This window comes from Aythya ferina, assembly GCF_964211825.1.
Source record: "Aythya ferina genome assembly, chromosome: 5".
In the NCBI taxonomy this organism is placed as follows: Eukaryota; Metazoa; Chordata; class Aves; order Anseriformes; family Anatidae; genus Aythya; species Aythya ferina.
Window position 1 is genome coordinate 9,429,253 of NC_140301.1, and position 21,409 is coordinate 9,450,661.

A 21,409-nucleotide genomic window follows, 5' to 3' on the forward strand; every position below is an offset into this window, starting at 1 on the left:
CATGAATGACTCTTTCCAAGCCACATCATTAAAAATGTAATGATTATGGAGACCATATGTTTTTCTTGTTACAGAATTAGTCATTAAATTGTGCCTTTTCCAGTTGTAAACTGATCTTGTAGGCAGGATGACAACTTTATGAAGAAAATAAAATAATCACAGAGTTATAGTCTTTTTTTATATATGTATTCTAGTAAAAGCTTTTTTTTAAAGAATATATAGTTGGGTTAGTATTTTTGCCAGTTTCATATACTTCAGCAATGAAATATGGACCCACAAATTGTTCAATTTTTGGCTAGTGGCTAGCCAAAAAGCGAAGTAATAGGATATAAATTTCCCAATTGGCTGTAAGCACAAATACATCATAGCAGAAAGAAGAATGCCAGACAGATTTTAAACATACAGGACTATTTCAGGAATATTGTCTGACAATTACATTTCAGCCAATGACACCGAAAACTCTTTTATCAATAGCAAATGTGATATCTGATAAGCACAAGCAAGAAGCTGTTGAAGTAACACGAAGCCCATCTAAAGCAGTAACTACACAACAGCAACAGGCTCACCTAACGTGATTTCTCCACAAACTAAAACTTTCCAAGGCAAGATCATAACCACAGTTGATGCTGTGTCTGTAGATCACCATGTTGTTTTTTTTTGCCTGAAACAAGTATGTTTTTTGCTTCTGAGGTACACACCTGTGCACATGACAACATATAAGAGCAACAGTTTCACTGCAGACGATTCATCATCAAATTTGGCACACACAGGATCTTTGCAAGGCTTACCATGTTTCTGAAAGCTTCCTTTGACTTCTCTTTTTCTCAGAACGGTGCTGGGTAGGTCAACCTGTGAAACTTTGGAAATTTCAATTTAGAAAGCCACAGTTCATACCACCACCCCACATTCCTAGCCACCAAGTTGTCACAGGTGTTGTTGCTTTCAAATGCTGCCATTTGCAAGCACAGCCCTTCCTTTTCCAAAGTTTTATTAGTGCTCACGTGAGACAGCAGTTTGCTCCACAGTTACACTTTGAACATCTTCATCTCATCGCATGTATTGGTAGACATGAGACTACCTACAGCAGAGCACGGACTGCAGAAGTAAGCTACCGGGAGAGAGGAGTAAAGCCTTGTCTCTTGATGACTCACTTTAACTCTTAATGCATTAAATCACTGGCCAAATGTCAAATAAAACTGAAGTACTAAGTAAGCCCTCTATTACTGTTCCCTTCTGCTCCATTTACATTAATTGATTGATTTATTTTTTTTTCAGTAAACATTGTAATCTGCTCTTCAATGCCATCAACTCTTCGATAAATTGAAGAAGTGGCACCTATTTTGAAAAATCTCCTGAGCATCACAAAAAGGACAGAGTCAGCTTAACTTTAGTTCCACCCTCTGGCATTAAAAAATAAATAAATAAAAGAAAAAAGAGAGTCCAATCCTGATGCTATATTTAAACACAATAGGAGGAGCTATTGGGTCAAAATAGCTGCTACAATTGTTCTTGTAAGGCTCTCCACTTAAAAATATTTAAAGTTCTCAATGATAAAAAGACCTTGACTATTTGAAATTGGTTGTATAAAACCAGAAGATCTTCATCTCTTCTAATTAAACAAGTTTTTTCAGATTTAAAAAAAAAAAAAGAAGAAGAAGAAGAAGAAAAGCTAAGATGACAAAAAGGATTACAATATAGTTTTCATAGATTTTAGGATCCCTTTTGAATGTAAACATCTGGATATGACTGAACACCCAATTCATGCAGGCACTTTGCAGCATAGTTTATCAGACCGCAGCTTTATAAAGGCCACTTACTTGTATCAGCTCTGACTCAAAACTGATACATTTTTAATGGATTGTTACTGACATTTGCTGAGACCAGCCAAAATGATGCAAACCAAATTGAAATGGATTTAAATACCCTTAAAGTTTTGTACTGACTTCTTAAAATCCACGTAAAATGGACACTTTTTATAAAGCATGCAAATTTCCACGTAGCCCAGACTCAGATTTACATATTTTCTTTTCAAAGAAGAAGGTTTAAAGCCTTGTACAAATTCTAGAGCAGCACTCTGATTTTAATTTCAATTTTTCTGAAATGAAAATTGACAGAAATATTTACCAACATGCTCATATTTATCATAAGAAACATTATCATGGATTTTAAGAACCATAGTTTTGCTTCATTAGATGACAATGTACGGAGCCACCAAGCTGAATGAGCTATTCTGTAAATCTCCATGTTAAGTCATGCTATCTTCTGCTTTGAAAGTAACCACTCTGCAAATATTTACCCTCTTGGTATGCTGCATACCATGGGAAGGCTTGAGATCAACTAAAAGATCACTGCTGCACGTACAAAGCCAAGCTGCCTGAAGCATATTCAAGAAACTGTGTTTTACACTACTGCTACTACTTTTCTATTAGGATTTGAATTCTATTGTGGCTAAAAATACCAGCATGGTTTGCCACTATAGTTTCTTTACTGATGCTTACAATTCACATTATAAGCAGTGCCTCAGAAAGGGAATAAGCATAGAGTAACACTCCCACTTTCTTTTGCAAGGATTTGGCTTGGGCAGGGTTTTAAGAAGAATCTGGGCATGAATGGAACTGCATGACATCTTTGGCACGTTCTTCTGAAAGGATAGAGAGAGTGGAGAGACTGTATGTGAATGAAACCCTTGGGAACTTTTAGAGCTTTTCTTCTATGTACAGTCATTGGCCCATCCCTCAAATGCTGTATGCTTCGCTGTGGTAGCACGCAAACTGGACTCAGTGACTTATATGACTTTTTTCACTTTCGTGTTTCTACATCTGACCCTAGTGGCAAGGAATGAATTATTTCAGAGCTAGAATCTGTCACATATCCCTTGAAAGTAACACTTGAAAATCACACCGCATAGTTCCACCGAACTCAGTCAATACAAGGCTTCCGTTTTTACACAGGACCAACGGGCATATCTTCAAAGAAACCAAGAATCTAAAGGTGCAAACTGACATCTTAAAGTGTCCTGCTAGGAGCTAAAGCTCAGTGCCTTTAGGAAAGATGGATGCATGGATGGTCCACAAGTACTCTATGCACATACCTTTGTCAAGTGTTCCCTGATGCTTTCAGCGCTCTGGTCCCAGGTGACTTCTGTTGACCCATTACACTTCTGAGTAACTTACCCAGCTGGATGGTCTGCAGATCAAAGTATAACTACATGGGGTTAACAAGATCAGACCTCAAATGGTCATAAAACAGCTCTGTTTCCAGTGCTACGAGGTTGTTGGTTTCATACATTGGTTTCTTAAAAAGGCTTACAAAATCCAAAAAGAGCCCAACGCGCTCTTCCATATCATTCAGTTAATGAGAGCTGCTTACCTTGAGTCTGTAAATTTTTATTTGTTTTTACTAAAAGGCAAGTTATTTAATTTAGCAGGATCTACACAGTCACAAATTTTTGCTGAAAGACATACTACAACTGCGTATTTTAAATCAAGAGAGTCTCGGGCAGAACAGTAAAAGAAAAGTGTGCCTTAGTATGGTTTTCAAACGTTTATTAAAAGAACGCACGAACTTTTTCATCCAAACAGCGATTCTGCCTGCAGTATCCGTAACAATACTACCCCAAGTTGCTGATTACATAGTGATGAGCCTAAAAACCCAAACAATCCTCCCCCTCCTTCCCACTGGGCACTTTTGCTATTGTCCAGGAGCAAAAATAGTTTTATTAATAGCTTAGCTAGCAAAAGTACAAGGGCGCCAATGGGAAATGTCACTACGTTGGAACAGACACCAACTTTTTGTCTGCTTCAGAAACACGCTCTAAGAAACCCTGCTTTTCAATTTTGGATCTGAAACTGCAATCGCCGCTAGAGCTCCTTCTTACTATAAAAATCTGCATCAGCATTCTCAGGATCTGACATAAGCCTTTTTGGCTGGCTCTTTGGGGTTACGATAGCTCAGAGTCACAGATAAGCAAGACCATAAAGAGTACAAATCCTGCTGGAATAGATCCCGTCTCTCACAACGCAAATGGAAATCACAGCTTCAAGTTACGTAGTAGAACAACATTTTACATGAGTAGAGTACATGCCGTTACAAAAGTTTAAGAAAGTTAACAGAGGGTTCACCCTGAACGAGGGGGTAACAACGAAGCAACCCATGCTTCTGCTCCGCACGAGGCTGGCGAGGACCACGGTGGGCGACGAGGCCAGGCATCAAGGTGTGCACCGTGGCGAGCACGGGGGGCTCGTGGGCAACCTCCGCGGCAGTTTATCACCGATACGTGGACGTTAGCTTCGCCGTACCTCCGCCCTCGGGTTTGACAGAGTTTGGGAAGCCCTGTGCAATAAATAGGCGTTTCCAGAGCTCACCCTCGGCCCCCGGGGCTCAGGCGCGGAGATAGTCGTTCTTGAGGCGGCTGAGGCGGGCGCCGTGGCTGCGCACGGTGAGGGCGAGCAGGTCGTGCTTGTCGCGCAGCCCGCTGGAGATGTCGCGGGTCTCGCGGAGCAGGGCACGGGCGTGCAGCAGCAGCCCCAGGAAGCTGTCGCCCAGGCGAGCCTCCTCCCGACCTCCCTGCTCCTGGCCCTGCCGAAACTTGCCCTCCAGCTCGCTCAGCGAGCGGTCCGAGCTGGAGTAGGCGTCGCTGATCTGCGCGGACTCGCGGCGCAGGTAGGTGCTGTAGCTCTCCTCGCCGTCCAGGTCGTAGGAGATGCTCTTGCCGATGCCCTCCAGCACCCGGCCCGCGTCCTCCACCTGCCGGCCCAGCACCGTCAGCTCCTCCCGCAGGCTCAGCCCGCCGCCCGCCGCCGCCGCCCCTCCGCACCGCCGCTGCTCGCTCACCCTGAAGAGCAGCTGGCAGCGCTCGGGGTCGTCGTTCTCCTCGTAGTCCCCGTCGGGGACGAAGTAGTGGTGCAGCGTGCCGTTGGACATCTCGGGGTACAGCGGGCCCTCGAAGTACCCCCGGCACAGGCTGCACAGGCAGCCGAGCCACAGCAGGCGCAGCGCCCGCATCGCTGCCCGCAGCCTCAGGGCCGGCCGGCGCCGCGCTGCCCCCGCCCCATGGGCGCCCTCCGGGACGGGCCGGGACGCGGGGGCCGAGCCGAGCCGGGCCGGGCCGGGCCGGGCCGAGGAGGGCGGGCGGCGGTGCGGAGCCTGGCGGCGCTCTGGTGTCGGGTTTCAGCGCGCCGCCCTTAAAAGCCGGGCAGAGCACGGCGAGAGCGGCCCCCGCCCGCCCCCGGCCCCGGGCATCGCCCCCCTGGCTCGTCCCGTCCCCGCTTGAACAGGAAAAAAAAACAAAACGGGTTTGGGGGTGAGGGCAGCGCGCTGAGCCCTGGCGAGGTGGGAGGGTGAATGCAGCGAGGGCAGACGCCCCGCTCGGCTCTGCAGCAGGAGGGAAACCCGCACGCCGAAATGCTGCGGCTCCAGCGCTCCTCTGCGGTGAACCCAACGCTGTGCGGGAATCCAGCAGCCGGGTTACGGCGGGGCTGAGCGCTGCGCATTGCACATATAAAGCTGCCTTTCTCGTTTCTGAATCGTCAAGGTGAGACCACGAAAGGAAGCGGGCTGTAAAGTCAGCAGGTCCTTGCACATCCTCTTTCATGGGAACAGGCGCCAGCCAGCAGAGATTACACCAAATCCTGTGTCCGGCCCCAGTTAAAACTCCCGCTGCAGTTCATGAAAGCTTTGCACGCAGAAATATGTATGCCATCTCCTTAATATAAATATTTAACCAGCATCCAGTGCTGATCATCCCTGCTTTCTGCTCCTTGGAATAAATGATGTTTAGGATTAACTTTACTGGGAAACAGGTCTGCCTCTTCTGTCGTGTCTCTGCATTCTTCACTGTTAGGTTGGTCACTGTAGGTTGGAGCCTTGCAGGGCCCTCGGGGCTGTGGCTGTAGCAGCTGTTATGCTGCCACTACTGCAGACACCTACATTTCAAACCCCTTCCCTCCCCTTGGCTTCACTCTGCAAGCACAAGCTGTTGGGCTGCCTTCTTCAGGGCAAAGACGAGGCAAGGTTTTGATTATTCCATGCAAACTGGAAGGGTTTCACCCTAAATTAACTGGTAGATGACAGACTAAGACACTGGTCAGGAAGCACCGGGCTTGTTTCTCTTTAGACCATAGACCTAACTGAACCCTCTCACATCTTTGCTGAATGGCCTTATGGCAGGGCTCAGACCAGAGGGCTCTGGCTTTATTTTATCAGAAAGGGGTGGTGTAGGAGGCCTCTTGCTCCAGGACTGCAAGTCCTGGTTGCTTTTCTCAAGTAGACGGCTGCACTTTCCTGCAACCTAGAGATGAATGAGACTTACAACCCATCATCTCAGTATTTGTATGTGTCTGGCATTGGTGACTCTGCCAATTCTGTTTTCAAGTGCCTCTGCTACCGATTGTGATGTCAGTATGGGTTCCTGAGAGCTCAAGCAATGGGCTTAAGGACACAGACAGGGCCTTTAAGGTAGGACACAGCATACTGAAGGTGAGTCCTCACGGTGAGCGTGGCCCTGAATATTTAATGATAACCTACCATGTCAGTGTTCCCAAGTATTGACTTTAGAGCCTACTGAAGCACTTTAGATAAACGCAGAACATCTTACAACTAACAAACTGAGAAACAACAGAAAAGAATAAAACAATCAGTCAGCCAACCAAACAAAAACCTAGCCCAGGACAGCGAGGGTAATAGCTGGACTCTTCACTTATGGACTGCTCTGAGTAGTCCTTCCAAGCCCTGGAGTCCATTAAAGCTGCATACGTATACACCTCAAGGTGTGCGGTGTTTGCAAAGTCTGGGCAACTTTTTTTGCACGGCTGAAAACCCAAGCCAGACAAGCTATCCAAACAGAAACACGCCACACATTTGGAAACATTTTAAATTTGTAATTAAGCTCAGAAAACACTCATATAAATAGGTTGGATTAGGCTAAGCTTTTGTGCTTCAGCTTTCTATAAAAGGTTTAAAGCTTATTCAACGAAGCTTGCTTGGCATTTGTGCTTGGTCTCTGTTTGCCAACAGGGAGACCTTCAAACAATTTTATTCCCAGGGTGCTCTTGTTTCACCTAATATTTTATTTGGTTCCCAATTCTTTGCCAACTGTAGTATTTTATCTACATAAATTTCCACCCGAGCTGGTGTTACTGCCAGTTGACTGGTTTGGCTGAACTTGAGCTGTGGTGGACTCCACTTTTGAGGTCTCTTCGTGGAAGCACCACACTGTAAATCTCTTAGCTATAGCTTTGTCAGCATGGTTATGCTTTCACCAGTTCCACAGTAGGTGAAAAACTCAGCCTTAGTAAATAATTTTTTTCCCCTCTCTTCATATGTTAAGAAACTAAGAGGTGTTTGTTGCTCCTTGCTGCAGCTGCCAGCTCCTGGCCATTACTGTTTTCAATCCAAAACGCATTATCCAAGTTTGTTTAAGTTTTATACCAAAGTAGTCTCTCCCTAAGTAACCCACCTGGAATGTCTGCTGCTGAAGGAAGTCTACAATATGGGATCTGCAGCTTTGGTGACTCAGTGGGCAAGCCATTCATAAAGGTTGGAACTTGATGAAAGACACGCAACAGCCTGAGCTATGGCAGTACTTATACACATCAGGATTACAGTGCAACAGAATCCTGCGTTTTAACTGAGGATGTAGGTAAACATCAAACAAGGGAGAAGATGTAGACTCATGCTAACAGAACAATATTTTGTAAGAGTAGCCACTATCACTCCAAAATCATATTTAAAAGAGAATAGCCTTAGGAATGTATCAAGATAATCTGAATGCTTTTGAACTATCCATGAAACTATGGGCATACAAATGAAAATCAGATTTTTTTTTTTTTTTTGAAAGAAAGATAATGAAAGTAACATTTACCTTTAAGCACCAAGACCTGAGTTGAAGGGTCAGATATTTTCATCGTAGTTACTCTCATCAGCAACGCTACAGCAATGGCTGAAATAACAACATAAAAATCAGCGTCAGTGCAGAGTTTTTTAAAAACAGTTCTGCCATTATCTGTGAAGTGCAAGGACAGAAGGGAATTCCTCTGGAATACAAGAAATGCAGGGTGGAGAGAACCAGGAGAGAGAGGGCAGTTTTATGCTGAATGTTGCATTTTCTGCTAGGAACCCATAGGGGTAGTTCTGTGAGATCAGAGATCTGGGAAGTTTTGGGGATGCCTCCAAGAAACAGATGTTCTTTGCGGCACACTTGCGTGAAGGCCTTCACTGAAATCCAAGCATTGTCAGAAGTCCCGCTGATTTCACTATGACAGTATTTTACCCTATGTGTCTGTTCAAGCAATATTACGTAAATTCCTTTTCACAAAACAAAAAGAAAGTACTGAAAATAAAAATAAAGAAGGATACTGATACTGCCTTTTTACAAATACTTGGCATTATATTCTCTGCTATGGTAAAGCCATCATTTTTCCAGTGGACAGCATTAGTTTTATAATAATGTGAAGAACAGCAGAGTTTATTCTGCTGAAAAAGTTCTTCCTCTTTTGCAACAGCACCAAAATTGGCCTCCAATTTTGTCCAGAAATGGCCAGTGAACTGGTCACAAATATGTAGCTCAGTGCTGGATTTCAGGCAACACTTGCATAATCTTCTGTGCAAGCTGTGCTTTATCTTCAGTTCTTGGCTCACATATGCTTGCTATTTCTGTTGCAGATCATGGTAAACTTTGCAGCATCAGAATATTTCGGATGTAAGCGGTCAGTAATTTAGGGAACAGATATATGTTATATGGTCCTAAAGGCCCCACAGGCTTTAGGGTATAAATGCTGTTTGCTGACTACTGCCTTCTGTTTTTCTGCTGTGAACTGTTATATAGTTTTTTATAAAAAGATACCTTGTTTAAACAGGAGACCAACAAGTATGTGAGTGTAATTTCTAATTGTAGGGTGTAGTACCAAATGCTCAAATGCCATCAAGTTAGGTGTGCAATAATAGCTTATATATTTACCCCCACTAATCACGTTCTTCATCAGTTACTGCTACTGTTATTGGATGTGTGATTACATACATACTTTTTTTTTTTTTTTTTTTTTTAATGGGTCACAAAGTTACTGGAAAAATTTAATGAGGCACATTGCTAACTTTTCAGAATGGAACATGCAAATAAAGTATGGGTGGCGTTTGGATGACTGAGATGCTAATAGGAATATCAAGAAAACTGAATTCAGGGGTGGCAGATTTGCACTGTCACGTGTCAAAGTTACAAAAGGCAAAAGGAAGAATAGGCTTTATACTTAGATATTGTATCTACATATTAAATGTACAGAACAATATTATTCTGACTCATTCTTTGTAATAATTTTCAGCAGTTTGCCAATATCCAGCTGTTACAAAGCTACATAGTAATAGTTTTAACATGAATAATGCCCCATTCAAAGTTTAATAAATTGCCTTCTATATATATACTTTGCTGAAGTAAAGATTTTTTTTTGGCTTATTAATAGTTTGCTGGTTTATATCCCTTAAATGCACTAGCAACTTTAATAGTTCCTCACAAAAGGGAATGTTGAAAAGATTGCCAGGCCGAGCAAACGCTGGACAACTTAAACACGTGACTAGAAATACTGGCTTTTCCCATTTGGCTCTACAACAACTACAGCAGTCACCGCTGTTTCATTCTGTGCTTTCAGGTTTATCATTATCAGTTGAAGGGTATCAGTTAGGGATACGTGCAAGAATAATGCCAGTTTTTCATAGGAGTATTCGGAACATTGCCATAAGAGTATAACTAGAGATCTTGTAGAAAAGATTAATTTGTAAAATGAAACTTTTATAAGACATTTAATATTCACTCATTCAGTATAAATTTGGAATACAGCACAAAGTAGGAATGAATATGCTGAAGCATAAGCTGTGCCAAATGTTCCAGTACCAGAATGCTGTCTGTGCCTACACTGAAATGTGGAGTTTCTCAGAAAGGTAAGCTTAATTTAGAGTTGGAACACCTGAACAAGAGATTTCTCATGTACAGACTTGTAAAGAAAACAACTCTTTTGCTACCTTATGCTTAAGCTGACAGATTCTGATAACCTTCTGTTTCTTCACAGATTTCAGGATCAAACCAGAGCTGTGACTGGGCACAGTCCTCCAAGTCCTCCAGCCCTTCTTGGATAAGCAATACAGAAAATTGAATTAAAAAAAAAAAAACACGAGTGCTTACAGGCAGCATCAGTAAACGCAGCTGAATGTAAATACAGCTAATAAAAAGTGTGTGCCAGGCTGATTGTCTCAGAAGAATACGCAGTTAGTACTGGATCTACCTCAACTTTAGGCAGCACCAAAATGACTTCAACCTTGGCAGAAAAATGCAAAGAAAAACATTTTAACACAGCCTGTCTCTGTAGTGGCTGCTGTTTATATAAATATGATTTGGCTAAAGCAGAAAACTGGGGATATGCTTAGGTTATTTTTGAAAAGAAAAGATGTGTGCTTCCTGGGAAGGGAGAGGATTAAAAGAGAGAAGAGGAGCAAACGTTTACTGGTATTATACTAGTGCTGCTGTTGAAAGTCCTCCAGCCCCATAAGGGATTCCTCTACTATTTCTTCTCTAAGGTTCCTGAAGTGGAAATAATAACACTTCCTCAGTGGAAATGAAAACACTTTAAAAGCATCACCACTGGCCAGCACATGGAGAAGTTTTCCCATTACTGTAAATGTGGTTTGTCACAGAGTCAGCATATCATACTGTTAAAATGCTGATTTGATTTTCAGTCCTTTCTATGTTATTTTTAACGCTGTGTGTGAAAGTGAAAAGGCTGTGTGTGAAAATATATATTTTGCAAATGTTACAGAAACATTGTTCACTGATTTGTCATGATAACATTCTCCATGTCTCTAAACTGTCAGAAGGAAAATTAGGCTCATTTTAGGATTTAAAAAAAAATACTCTTCTCTTTCATTTTCTCCTTACCTCATAAAACAGAAAAAAATTAAAACCTGGCATGTTCTGCTCTGGCAGGGTTGGAAAAGAATGTGAATAAAAACTTTGGAAGAAATCTTAGAGAGTCCAGTGGGGAAATGCTGATGTAATTTCAAATGAGATTAATCCATTGATACAGTTGCTGAGGATTTGCAGCCCTGTGATCAAATACATTAATTTGATGTAGGATCTTGAAAACATTTAAGTTTTCAGAAAGCTGATTTTCACAAGTCCTATTTTCTAGGTCAGTTCCCTGATTATTTAAGCAGATTTCACACTATATAATTTCCAGTTTTGCCACCTTTATGAGGATGGCATTTTCTGATATACACACACAATCTGATCTATTAAGGTCAGGGATGAATTTCTAAACAGAAGTTAGTTCCTGACAAATTTTATACTGATTAGTCATTAAATTTCCTCTTCTCACCAATCCTTTAAAGTCCGTGGTGGTGACTTTAGAGTGTGAGCCTACATAATCAGCCTAACCAATTGCATGAAGTTTAATAAAATGTTTCTCTGCAATAGTTTAATTTTTCTATGCTCTGCTGCACTACAGACTGAAACATTCATGATAGTATCTTTTGTACAGATAAAGTAAAAGATGGAAAGTGATTAAAAAAAAAAAAATCATAGGACTTAACTGGTTAATCTCCTCTCCCATGCTCTTCCCAGTGTGGCAAATAAAAAATAAACCAAAACATGCTTCCATAGTAAAGTTCACTTGTATTCCCAGATCTGGTTTTTAGAAGTTGGAAAACATCCATTTTGTATCCTAGCACATTCACTCAGATTTTTCTTTAGGTGTTTTTAACAGTGTATTAAATTTAAAACTAGACTCACTTTGTATTTGAGCAGCCTAAGAACAAGCATATGGTTTCAATTGAAATATACCAAAATCTCCTTGTTAAAAAAATCATTCCCTTTAAGAAACGTTCTTATAAAATTCTACTTGAAGAAGCAGGTGAAGGGATACTATTTACGGCCAGCTCTATATTTATTTTTGTGCAGTCATGGTTGACTGTTCCACAGGTTTTTAATGACTTTGTGCACACAGAGCACTCATTCAGCAGTCCCAACACTGCGTTATTCTCTTATGCCTGAGGTTTGCACAGAATATTGATAGGGAATTTCTGCCTCCTACTGCAATTTATGACTTTCACGTACAGTGGCATGACTTAGGACCTCACATTCGAGATGACTTGCTTCTGGCTTTGTGAGCCCTTCTATGGGTGATGCAGAACGCGCCCTGATAAACCTTACCCCAGCACTGTCGTTTATGAAGACCCACCTCAAACCAAAACACACAGGCAGCTCTGCAGGAATGCATGCGCCTGCTTCCACATTTATGGTCAAGAAGCCAAGATATATGATTGGCTTTAATGGAAAGAAGTTGGATTGAATAAAGTCTGTAGGTTAATTTAGGTTTAGGAAATGTTACGTCTCTTCCCACTTGGTTGCCTTGGATGAGAAAACCCTGGGCCCGCTGCAGGCATCAGAGCCTCTACTTGAACACCACATTCAGTCACGCAAATCAGTCCCTTATGGAGCTTTAGCCCCACTGAAGTTAATGGAATTAAAGTTTGTGAAAATGACGCTTGAATGACTTTGCACGAGAACACAACTGAGAACTTTGCTGAACTGAAACCTCTCAACACAGGAAGGGATGGGCCTTGCTGCCAATGCCACCACTGTCTACAGGAGCAGGTAATCGCTGGGTGCACCCCTAGGGGGGAGCGGTGCGAGCTGAAGAGCTACGTGTGCCAGCTGCACTGCCTCCCACCTCGGGTGGGGTGAGCCAGGATGGGGCAGCAGGTTTATGCTCCCAGAGCCTGTGGCAGGAAACGAACCTGCTTTTTCCTGGGGACTGTTTTGCTGAGAGAGCAGTTCTAGAGCTGTGGAAGACTTGGAAGGATTTCCTCCAGGATTAGACAGCTGATGCCTGAGCTGAATGTGCTGAAGGGTCTCAGCATCCAAACACACCCAAGTGCAAAACAAAGCAGCTTCTCACTAGTAACAGAACAAATGTCTTTGTTTCACAGTGCACGGCTTTAGAGGTGTTTAAAAAGATTTGCGAAGCCTTAAGAAGGTTCTACCAAACCAAAACAATGCTGCAATGGCTGTTTGAAATGAAAATTCAGAGGGTACATTAGGAGAATGAAAAGTACCTGGAAAGTAGGGCAGGAAAACCCATCCCCTACAAGAGTAACCCTCACGCAGAACACCTCTGCAGGTTGAAGGGCTGCAACATGCTCTGTTTGCTCTGGGCTAGCAGCGTTTGGAGCAGAGGGAGCGTGTCAATGCATGGTTCCCTCTCTTTCCCCTCCCACGTGCAATGGAAGTAGCGGTCTACAGAATTAACTTTCCAGCAGTAAATCTGCAGGTGGCAGCACAATGACTGAACAGAGAGGAACAGCAAGAGTGTGTGGCCTCTTTCACCATATTTTCCAAACAGCTTGCGGCAGACACATCCAGAAGCACAAACATTGCTTTCAAAAAGGCAATGTGTATTCCCCTTTCTGGCTCCCCAGTTGTATGTTATGATATACCAGCTATAACCCTCATGTAAATCCTGGCCCCTGGCACCGTGCCATCCATTTTTTGGGGGAGGTGGGATTTCAACCTTGGTTTCAAAATGGCTAAATCACTAATTCTCTACTTACTGTGCCTTTTTAAAATACGTTTTGCAGGTTATGCTCCTGTAGTAGTATGTCACTGAACTGTGGTTCACTCCCTTTTTGTAGAAGGTCGGCCCATGAGATGACAGCAAAGGACGACCCATCATCTGTTTTCTTAACCTGTTACATTTCTATGTAAATTTGATGAAGGGGTAGTTTACCACAAATAAAAATGCTTGGAATAGCAGCAAATATGTCTTTGGATAATAAAACGATGCAGGTTTTCCTATTTTCTACTTATTTTCACACTTACCTCACAAAGCTCCTTTTGCAGAATACAGTTTTGCAATGTGCTTGATCTTTGTTGCACCAGGAATTTCTGCTTTCAGAGGCACTGTGGGGTTGGCTCTTGTCTCAGATACAGTTCTTATGATTTGTCATTCCTCCTGCAAATTAGAGGCATTGCCATTACATGTACTTACATGCTGTTATGTATTTAACTTCAAAGAACTACATTTTGATCACATTCTCCTGTTGCTGAGAAATATTTTAAAAAACACAACACATTATACAAATGAACTGAGTTGAAACTACAAAGTATTAGGCAAAGCGAACAGTACTTTCTGAAAAATCATGGAAGTAGACTGTAATCTTTTGGTTACTTTTAAAACTGAAGAATTTGAACTAACAAGGAGATCTGATTACCGAGATGGATGCACTCACTGAAGCATACTTAGAAATATATTAAAAATAGCCAAGCTTTCTTTGTAGTTGTACTTCTTGTAGAACTATGAGCTGCAAACTCAAGCTTGTATTGCGATGTTTTCTGACATTCTTGAAAATGTATACACAGGATTTTCAAGAGTGTTAAAGTGAACAATGAGCCTTATACTGTAGCTTTCAGGAAAACTTGCAGGTTATAAATGGTAGCTAAGACCACTAGTTCTGTGGAAGTTATTTAAAACTTATTATTTGCACTTCAGAAAATCTCTGTCTTATTCCTTTAGTCAACTTTTTTTTTTTTTTTTCCTTAAAGGGATCAGTTTAGTCTTAAGTCATTGTTGAAAATGGGAGCGCACCTCTGAGCATGGTAGCTGGACATTTGCTGCTGTTGCTTCTACTACATGGACAAAAAAGGATCAGGAGTCCAAAGCTGCTTCAGCATAAATGGGTAAAATACCTACCTCAGTAAGTAAGATACTCAGAAAGAGATATTGAGAATGGTATTTTCTAAAATTATTTTCTCTAACTTGCTGAAGGTGATGAGAACTTTACCTGTATCTTCAATTGGACAGAGTCAAAAAGGAATTTGAAAATATTTTGCTTTATATTGTAACTGGCTTGCTTGCACTTGGCTTACTTGCAAATTGCTTCTTGCAGACAGTAGCCTTTTCTCTCTCTCTCTTTTTTTTTTTTTGGTTTGACAGCCATATGGGAATCAACACAGTGAATAATAGAGGAATCATTACTTGTTTCTGGAAACATAAATTTCCAGAAATGCTACGCATTTCCAGATATGAGTAATAATTCCTAGATTGTTCATTGTGTTAATTCCAGATGATTTACAACAAATAATTTGTTATCAATCAAATTGTGGCTTACATAATGCTTCCTAGCAGTTCTCTTTGACCACCAGCTATTTGGCAGTAATTGTTGATATGTGATGGTTAGTCCTGGGACAGAGTTATTGCATAAGAAATAGCATCACAGCAGAGAATACTTCTGGAGCAGATTTTCGGACGAGTCCTTTCTGCTGAGGTGTGTGAAAGTGTTGGCATTTACAAGAGTTTCTGGTTATCAAATGTTCAAAGAATTATCTCAATGATTTGATGAAGAACAGCTAGGTGATTAAAATTATCTTGGCTAATGCAAACAAAATACTTGATCGCCTTATGCATACAACTGTAATGATAAAAAATGTAAATCTGGTCTAATTTGGAGACTAAACTGTGTGCTCTGAAGCCCTGTTTGTTATTCTGGTGCGGTCCTGCTAAAATTTCCATTTTCATCTCTTCATCAAATATAGAAATCTGTTACTGTAAGTAACTGCACATATAGTCAGTTATGTACAGTAATGCAAGAGCAATCCCCTCCAGACATCCTAACTTTTCCAGGTTACTTCACTGGTTACCAAATAGCTCTTTCGTCCAGATGTTACAGCAGTAAAGATGTTGGAAGAGGAATGCACTAGCAAATGAAAATGTGTCTCATCTTCTCTGGAATGGCACAGAATATTCTCTTTCATCATATTCCCTTTGTCTATCTGAAGCAGAAGGGCTTGTAGGTGTAGTATGACTGTATGAAGAAAACCACATCCCACGTGTTGAAGCTAATATATAACAGTTAATAAACAGAATACACTAATACTTTGAATATGCATAACAGTTCGGACACAAGAAAATGGGACTTGAAGAACTCAGAATAATGATCTATCTGATGTACCTCTAGAATCATCCAAACCATAGCAGATCTCAGTGGATTCCCCAAGGTCACACTTCTGGGCACTACCCTCAGCATCAGCAGCTGTGGGATGTGTGACAGACTGAACAAGCACAGCAAATACACTTCCAGTCCCACCTCCTCTCCTGACTTGGACCAGATGTTGACAGGAGGCTCCACTGCCAAATCCAAGGCTCTGGATCTTGCAGGTGACTCTTTGGAGTGGATGCACATCAGAGTTTGAGGGGGATTTGAAAGCAGGCTTTTCTTCACTCACAGTCGTAAGCACCAAAGCATTTGAGAGCAGCCAGCATGCGTTTCACTGTAACAAAACCCAAAACAAGAGGTCATCAGTAGTCACCACCTGTAAATCAGTTGCAACCGTGAAAAACAGCACTAGACTGCTGGGCCTCTAAAAAAGAGGGCAGCAGAGAAGTATGACAGGCAACATGTGAATGGAGTTGTGCCTCGCCCAGACAAGCAAATGCATCTGCAGTGCCTGTTTAGGAAGAAATGCTTTGGGCAGCATGCTGGTTTGAGAGGAATGTATAGTATTTCTGCATGGTAAGAATAGTGGTAATATTTTTTTTTTTTTTTTAAGGAATCTACAGGATTCCTTAAAAGAATGATTTTCTGCAAAAGAATGGGCAGTGTCCATCAAAAAGAATAGAAATATGTAAGGCTATATCTTGGCCATGTTGAAACCAAAGGGATAACATGAAGTGACTTTGGACACCCCAATATTTCATCTGTGCACACTGCTGTGGGAGAAGATCCTTTCAGGTATATCTCAGTGGCTCCCAGAGTGACACGAGGTCAGGACACGTTCCCAGCCCTTCTAAATGCTGTCATCACTTCCTTCCATGTGTTTATGTATTTTTTGTGCCTGGCTAAAATAGTGTTAGTTCCTACATACTCCAAGGTGAGGGAGCCCATTCTGACATGATAATTCCTATAGATTCATAAGGAGAAAAAATGGACCTGCTTTTCCTTCTGTGCCCAGGGACAAATGAAGGCTGAAGATCACATTCCTGTGTGTATTTACCTGCATCCTACCAAACTTGGCAGTGTTAGATGTATTCAGAAAGCAAAGCATATGCTGAGCCCTCACAAGACAAGGGTCTAAGACAGCAGATGTTTTCTCTACGATCATCCCCACCAGCAGGTCACCCAGGTGAGGCAGCGAGTTTCAGACACCATGGGCGATCTGCTGAGAGGAGTTCCAGAAAATGTGTTGAGCCCACATCCCTTCCAGGCATCTCAGCCATCTTTCCCTTTCCCACTAATTGCTTTATATTTCTGAAACTGTACTGGTCAATTTAAGGGTAACCCACAAAACAATCACAGAAATTTTGTTTTGCCACCACATCTTTTCTATCTAAACCACAAGTAATACTAGAAGCTGACCATACCAGAACAAAATACAAACATGTATAAGCCAGAAAAAATGCGGAAATAGCGTTTTCTTACCACGACCCTGAAGATGAAAAAGACAAGTATGGACAGAAATGCTTACAAATCAGAAAAAAAAAAAAAAATCAAAGAAACTAAATGTCAGGCAAGTATATTTTTTCATTCTTTAATGGTGAGTGTTAGCTATTTTATTTCAGGAAAAATCCATGTAACAGATCAATAGTTCAAATTCATGAACAACTTCTACGGCTGACAGCTATTTAACATTATTAAAACGTTGCCTTTCAGTAACCTAATCTTCTAAAAAAAACAATACCCAGGATTTCTGCTACTTGCGCTACTCAGACATGAAAACGAAAGCGTCAAATCTTTCCTGAAAGCTTTGCTGGATCCCAAGGCACACTTGGATGCAAGCTTGGATGCTCCCATGCTGGCAAAGGTCAGAAATACCAAGGCTTTGTACAGCTGCTTGCTTGATTTGTTCATGCTGCACTTGGGCCAACTATAAAAAGCTCAAAGGCTCGTATGAACACGTCAAAAGCAGGTACGAGGAGGAACAGTCTCTCCCTCCCCATTTCTCATCCCCACTGCTGTGCTAGGTCCTGGGCAGTGCATGCACTTGGCTGAGCAACACACGTGGCCTCTGTTCAGCATGGGGATGTGGGTAGGGGGGCAGCTGGGGCAGCCTGGCTCATTCCCAGGCATTCGAGCACTTGCTCTGTCTTTAAACCCAGTTTTAAAAGAGTTTCTTTGGTCAGGCTGAGTGCAATTCTCGCAGTGTATTATAGCCTGGAATCATCTTTCATTTTACATCAATACCTAACGGTTTAGGATATTTATCACAGAAATTTCAGCTGCTCTCAGTGTGTATGAGGCTAGGTACTTCCTTGAGAGGCTACCGTGATATTCAGAGAAGCACTGGAAGTAGAAATTCATAGATTCAGAGGTGTTAAGACTATTTTCTAAGCAGTCACTGACACATCCTCGCTTTTTGGCTCATCCCCTTGTGGAAGACAGATAACAGTACATATGTTTTACCTTACTGGATTTTGCAAGGATTAGTTAGTGGGTTTTTTTTTATGTGTACTTTGACTTTTGTGGACTGTATTTGGCAATGGGAGAATGGCAGCGTAATTCCTTGTAACCGCAGGGGACCTGTGACTTGTGCACCGGGGGTGTGTGGGGATGTATGGTGTGCATTACAGCGCAGGCACAGACCCAGCTGCTCCGTGCAGCACACCACTTAGAGGCATGGCAGTAGCCGTACAGCTGAAATATTTTCTTACCCTTTCCATTAAGTTTAAACCAGAAAAAAGAAAGAGAAGGACTCACTTCCTGCCATGACATCACTATGAAATATTTAAACCATACACATTTCCTCAGTTTAGTCAACTTTCCCCTGCTGTTTGAATGCAGTCCCTTTTATTTTGTGAAAATGTCTGAGGACAAATGTTCAGACAGCATTTGCTGCCCATCTGTGCCTTGCACTAATTCTCAGCCATGCACCCAGCTCCAATCAGCCTACAGCACAATCTCTTCGGTGGCAAACAACCAAACCTAAACATAAATAGCGGCAGGCTCGCACAGTTCAGAGGCTCACAACTGAAGTGCCTCAAGGCTCAGGAGGTGCTTGCCCCCGGCCTCTCTTTCACCCAAATTTTGTGTTTTAGCCACAGCCTTTGCTCCCCACCAGCAGGCTCTCACACCTCTGCCCCAGCCAGGCTGCTGCCACCTACGCGCCACGGGGCTGGCAGTGCAGTGCTGCCGGCTGCTCCCACGTCAGTCCGAAGCCTTCACCCTCCTGCACGGCAGCCAGCCAACACAGGAGGAAGCCTTCAGAGTCCCTTCTTGCATTTGCAGCTCGGGCAGCTGTTCCTTGTCTCCTCCAGGAGAGGGGCTGGGGCCATATCTGCCTGTGGTGCAGCCAGCTGGTTGGACCATGCTGACCTAAGCCTCAAATGCTTTCGTAGGGCAGCCAACTGCTTAGCAGCTACGTTCTGCGTTTCAACAGGACAGGAAGCATGGAGAACGGCTGCAACCAGATAAAAGCACTCCAGTGTGTTGTTCCTATCAGAACAGGGCGGAGACCCTCTCTCTCTCTCTAATATTACTCCAAATCTTGTCTGGTGATAATAGTGAGAGAGAATTGATGCTGTGATCTGCAGGTTGCTATAGACTTCACGCACAAATACACAAGATGGATAAGCTGTCCCTACAGAAGGAAGCTGTCTCACCCCACAGCTCAGCACAGTGCTCCACTGCGTGTTGCAATAAGACCTCTCTGGGGGATGTCCAGCCAGGCCCACAAGTCCCTCAGGTGGCACCTGCTGTGCAAAGGCCAGCTGACAGGCACTAGTTGCACATTTCAGCACCCTAAGTTAACAGCTTGGGTGGAGAAGCTGGCAGACCCAGCAGCTGCCTGAGCAGTTCTTCCTGTTGAATTAACCAAGCCGTGCAGAGAAAATTACAAATACTCAGGAGGAACTGCTCTGACTGATACAGGAATGTTAATGTAGGGCGGTCTTCTGTACGTAGCTAATGTAGTCAGGATATACTATTTTTTTCCAGTTTAAGCTAATCAACAGAAACAGCACATTCATTTAGAAGGGTGGTCTGGTAGGACCACAGCCTGGCTGGATGTAAGAGTGCAGCAGAACAGCATTTTGGAGAGGCTCACCTGATCGGGCCAAAAGATGCTGTTCCTAGGACCTTTGCAGTGGAGTCTCCCGTCACCATCTGGAGAGCAATTGACCATCACCCTCTTGAAAAGATCTGCACCCTTACGTATCACCTGTGAAAAAGATGCCAATTGGTTAGTTTTTTTTTTTTTTTTTTTTTTTTTTTTTTTTTTTTTTTCCCCAGTAAATGCTATTTCCACAAGTCTGTGCAATGGGAAGGAAAACAGGAGTGCTGAAAGTCTGCAGTTGCAGTACTCAGAGTACTCAGCATTAGACATCAAAGCACAGCCCAGGAAGTCCATTCTGTCATATGTGGTCCATGGCAGGTGGGTTCAGTGCTGAAACCCTACCTCACATGAAGCTAATGCCAGCACACACGCAAAGTAAGGTTTACTGCTAGAGACCACTGAGAAGCAGTGGCCCCCTTCCTCTTTGAATTTTCCCAAGGGGAAAGCGCAGCGGCTTCCAGGCAAGAGTGGGATGAGATTTACTATTTTTACAGTTTTTTACCCTCTGAATTGCTAGGTCGCTTTCTCCCTGAACAACAGTGAACACATGACATGCAGCTGTTGCCCCAGAATGAGAGCTACTAGCTTACTGTCCCCAAATGACTATTTTGTAATTCTCCCTAAGAACAAGAATTGTTCTATGCCAGTTAAGTATGTGCCTCTGGAAAAAGAAAGGATCTCAGTTTTATGGACCTCATCGTTGTTTAGGTGCAACAGCATGCTCCACATCAGCCGCATGACTCTTCTAGGATATGAGCTAACAAAGATCAAGCCATACAACTCTTGCTGTATTTTTCTTGGACACTTGCTCTTCCTAGACAGCAGTGGGAAGCTGTCTTGAAATTGCTTTTATAGTCTGTAAATATGGCAGATTTCTCTGTGATCCTGAGTGCTGCCTGAAATGAAACATGTAATTGCATTTGGGAATGATGGACGTAGTGGCACGAATCCAGCAATTTCTGAGAACGTGGAGGTGTTAGGGAAGAAACATCAGTTTAAAGCAAAAAAATAAAAAATAAAAAATAAAAAATAAAAAATAAAAATACTGCCATCAAGAGTTCAGCGAGACGTGCCCTTCTAACTAATTGCCTGCTGAAGGTATAACTACGAGTCCTTGGGGGAGTCATCAGAATGATAACCTTGGAAGCTGAATGCCGTTAGCTGATAAGTGAGATTTGGGCTCTGTGCTGGGGAAATCTTTGGGATTCCTGCTGTCTTCGCCAGCAGTCAGAAAGCACCGGGCTGCCATATACAGGCGTAGCTTCCAGCCTCGCATTATCTTGGGTACTGATAGCAGCTGTTTGTGGCCATATTTCAGGTCAAGAT

The 21,409-nt window shown here is 42.7% G+C and overlaps 1 protein-coding gene and 1 long non-coding RNA gene across 2 annotated transcripts in view; both read right to left on the reverse strand.

Moving 5' to 3' along the window:
• LOC311437230 overlaps positions 1-21,409 on the reverse strand; it is an 87,875-nt gene that overhangs the window by 2,033 nt on the left and 64,433 nt on the right. The window contains exons 3-8 of the long non-coding RNA XR_014693377.1: positions 20,075-20,188; positions 16,123-16,306; positions 13,859-13,991; positions 7,862-7,939; positions 3,092-3,186; positions 789-857 (exon numbers count right to left, since the gene is read on the reverse strand). This is a non-coding gene — a long non-coding RNA (uncharacterized lncRNA). The remainder of the gene's footprint in view (positions 1-788; positions 858-3,091; positions 3,187-7,861; positions 7,940-13,858; positions 13,992-16,122; positions 16,307-20,074; positions 20,189-21,409) is intronic.
• FIBIN (fin bud initiation factor homolog) lies at positions 3,529-5,198 on the reverse strand. The gene has a single exon (XM_084520219.1). The coding sequence runs from the start codon at positions 5,002-5,004 to the stop codon at positions 4,381-4,383; it is 624 nt and encodes a 207-aa protein (XP_084376345.1). The 5' UTR covers positions 5,005-5,198; the 3' UTR covers positions 3,529-4,380.

Coding starts and splice junctions, on each gene's coding strand:
- FIBIN (XM_084520219.1), bottom strand. CDS start 5,004: ATGCGGGCGCTGCGCCTGCTGTGGCTCGGCTGCCTGTGCAGCCTGTGC.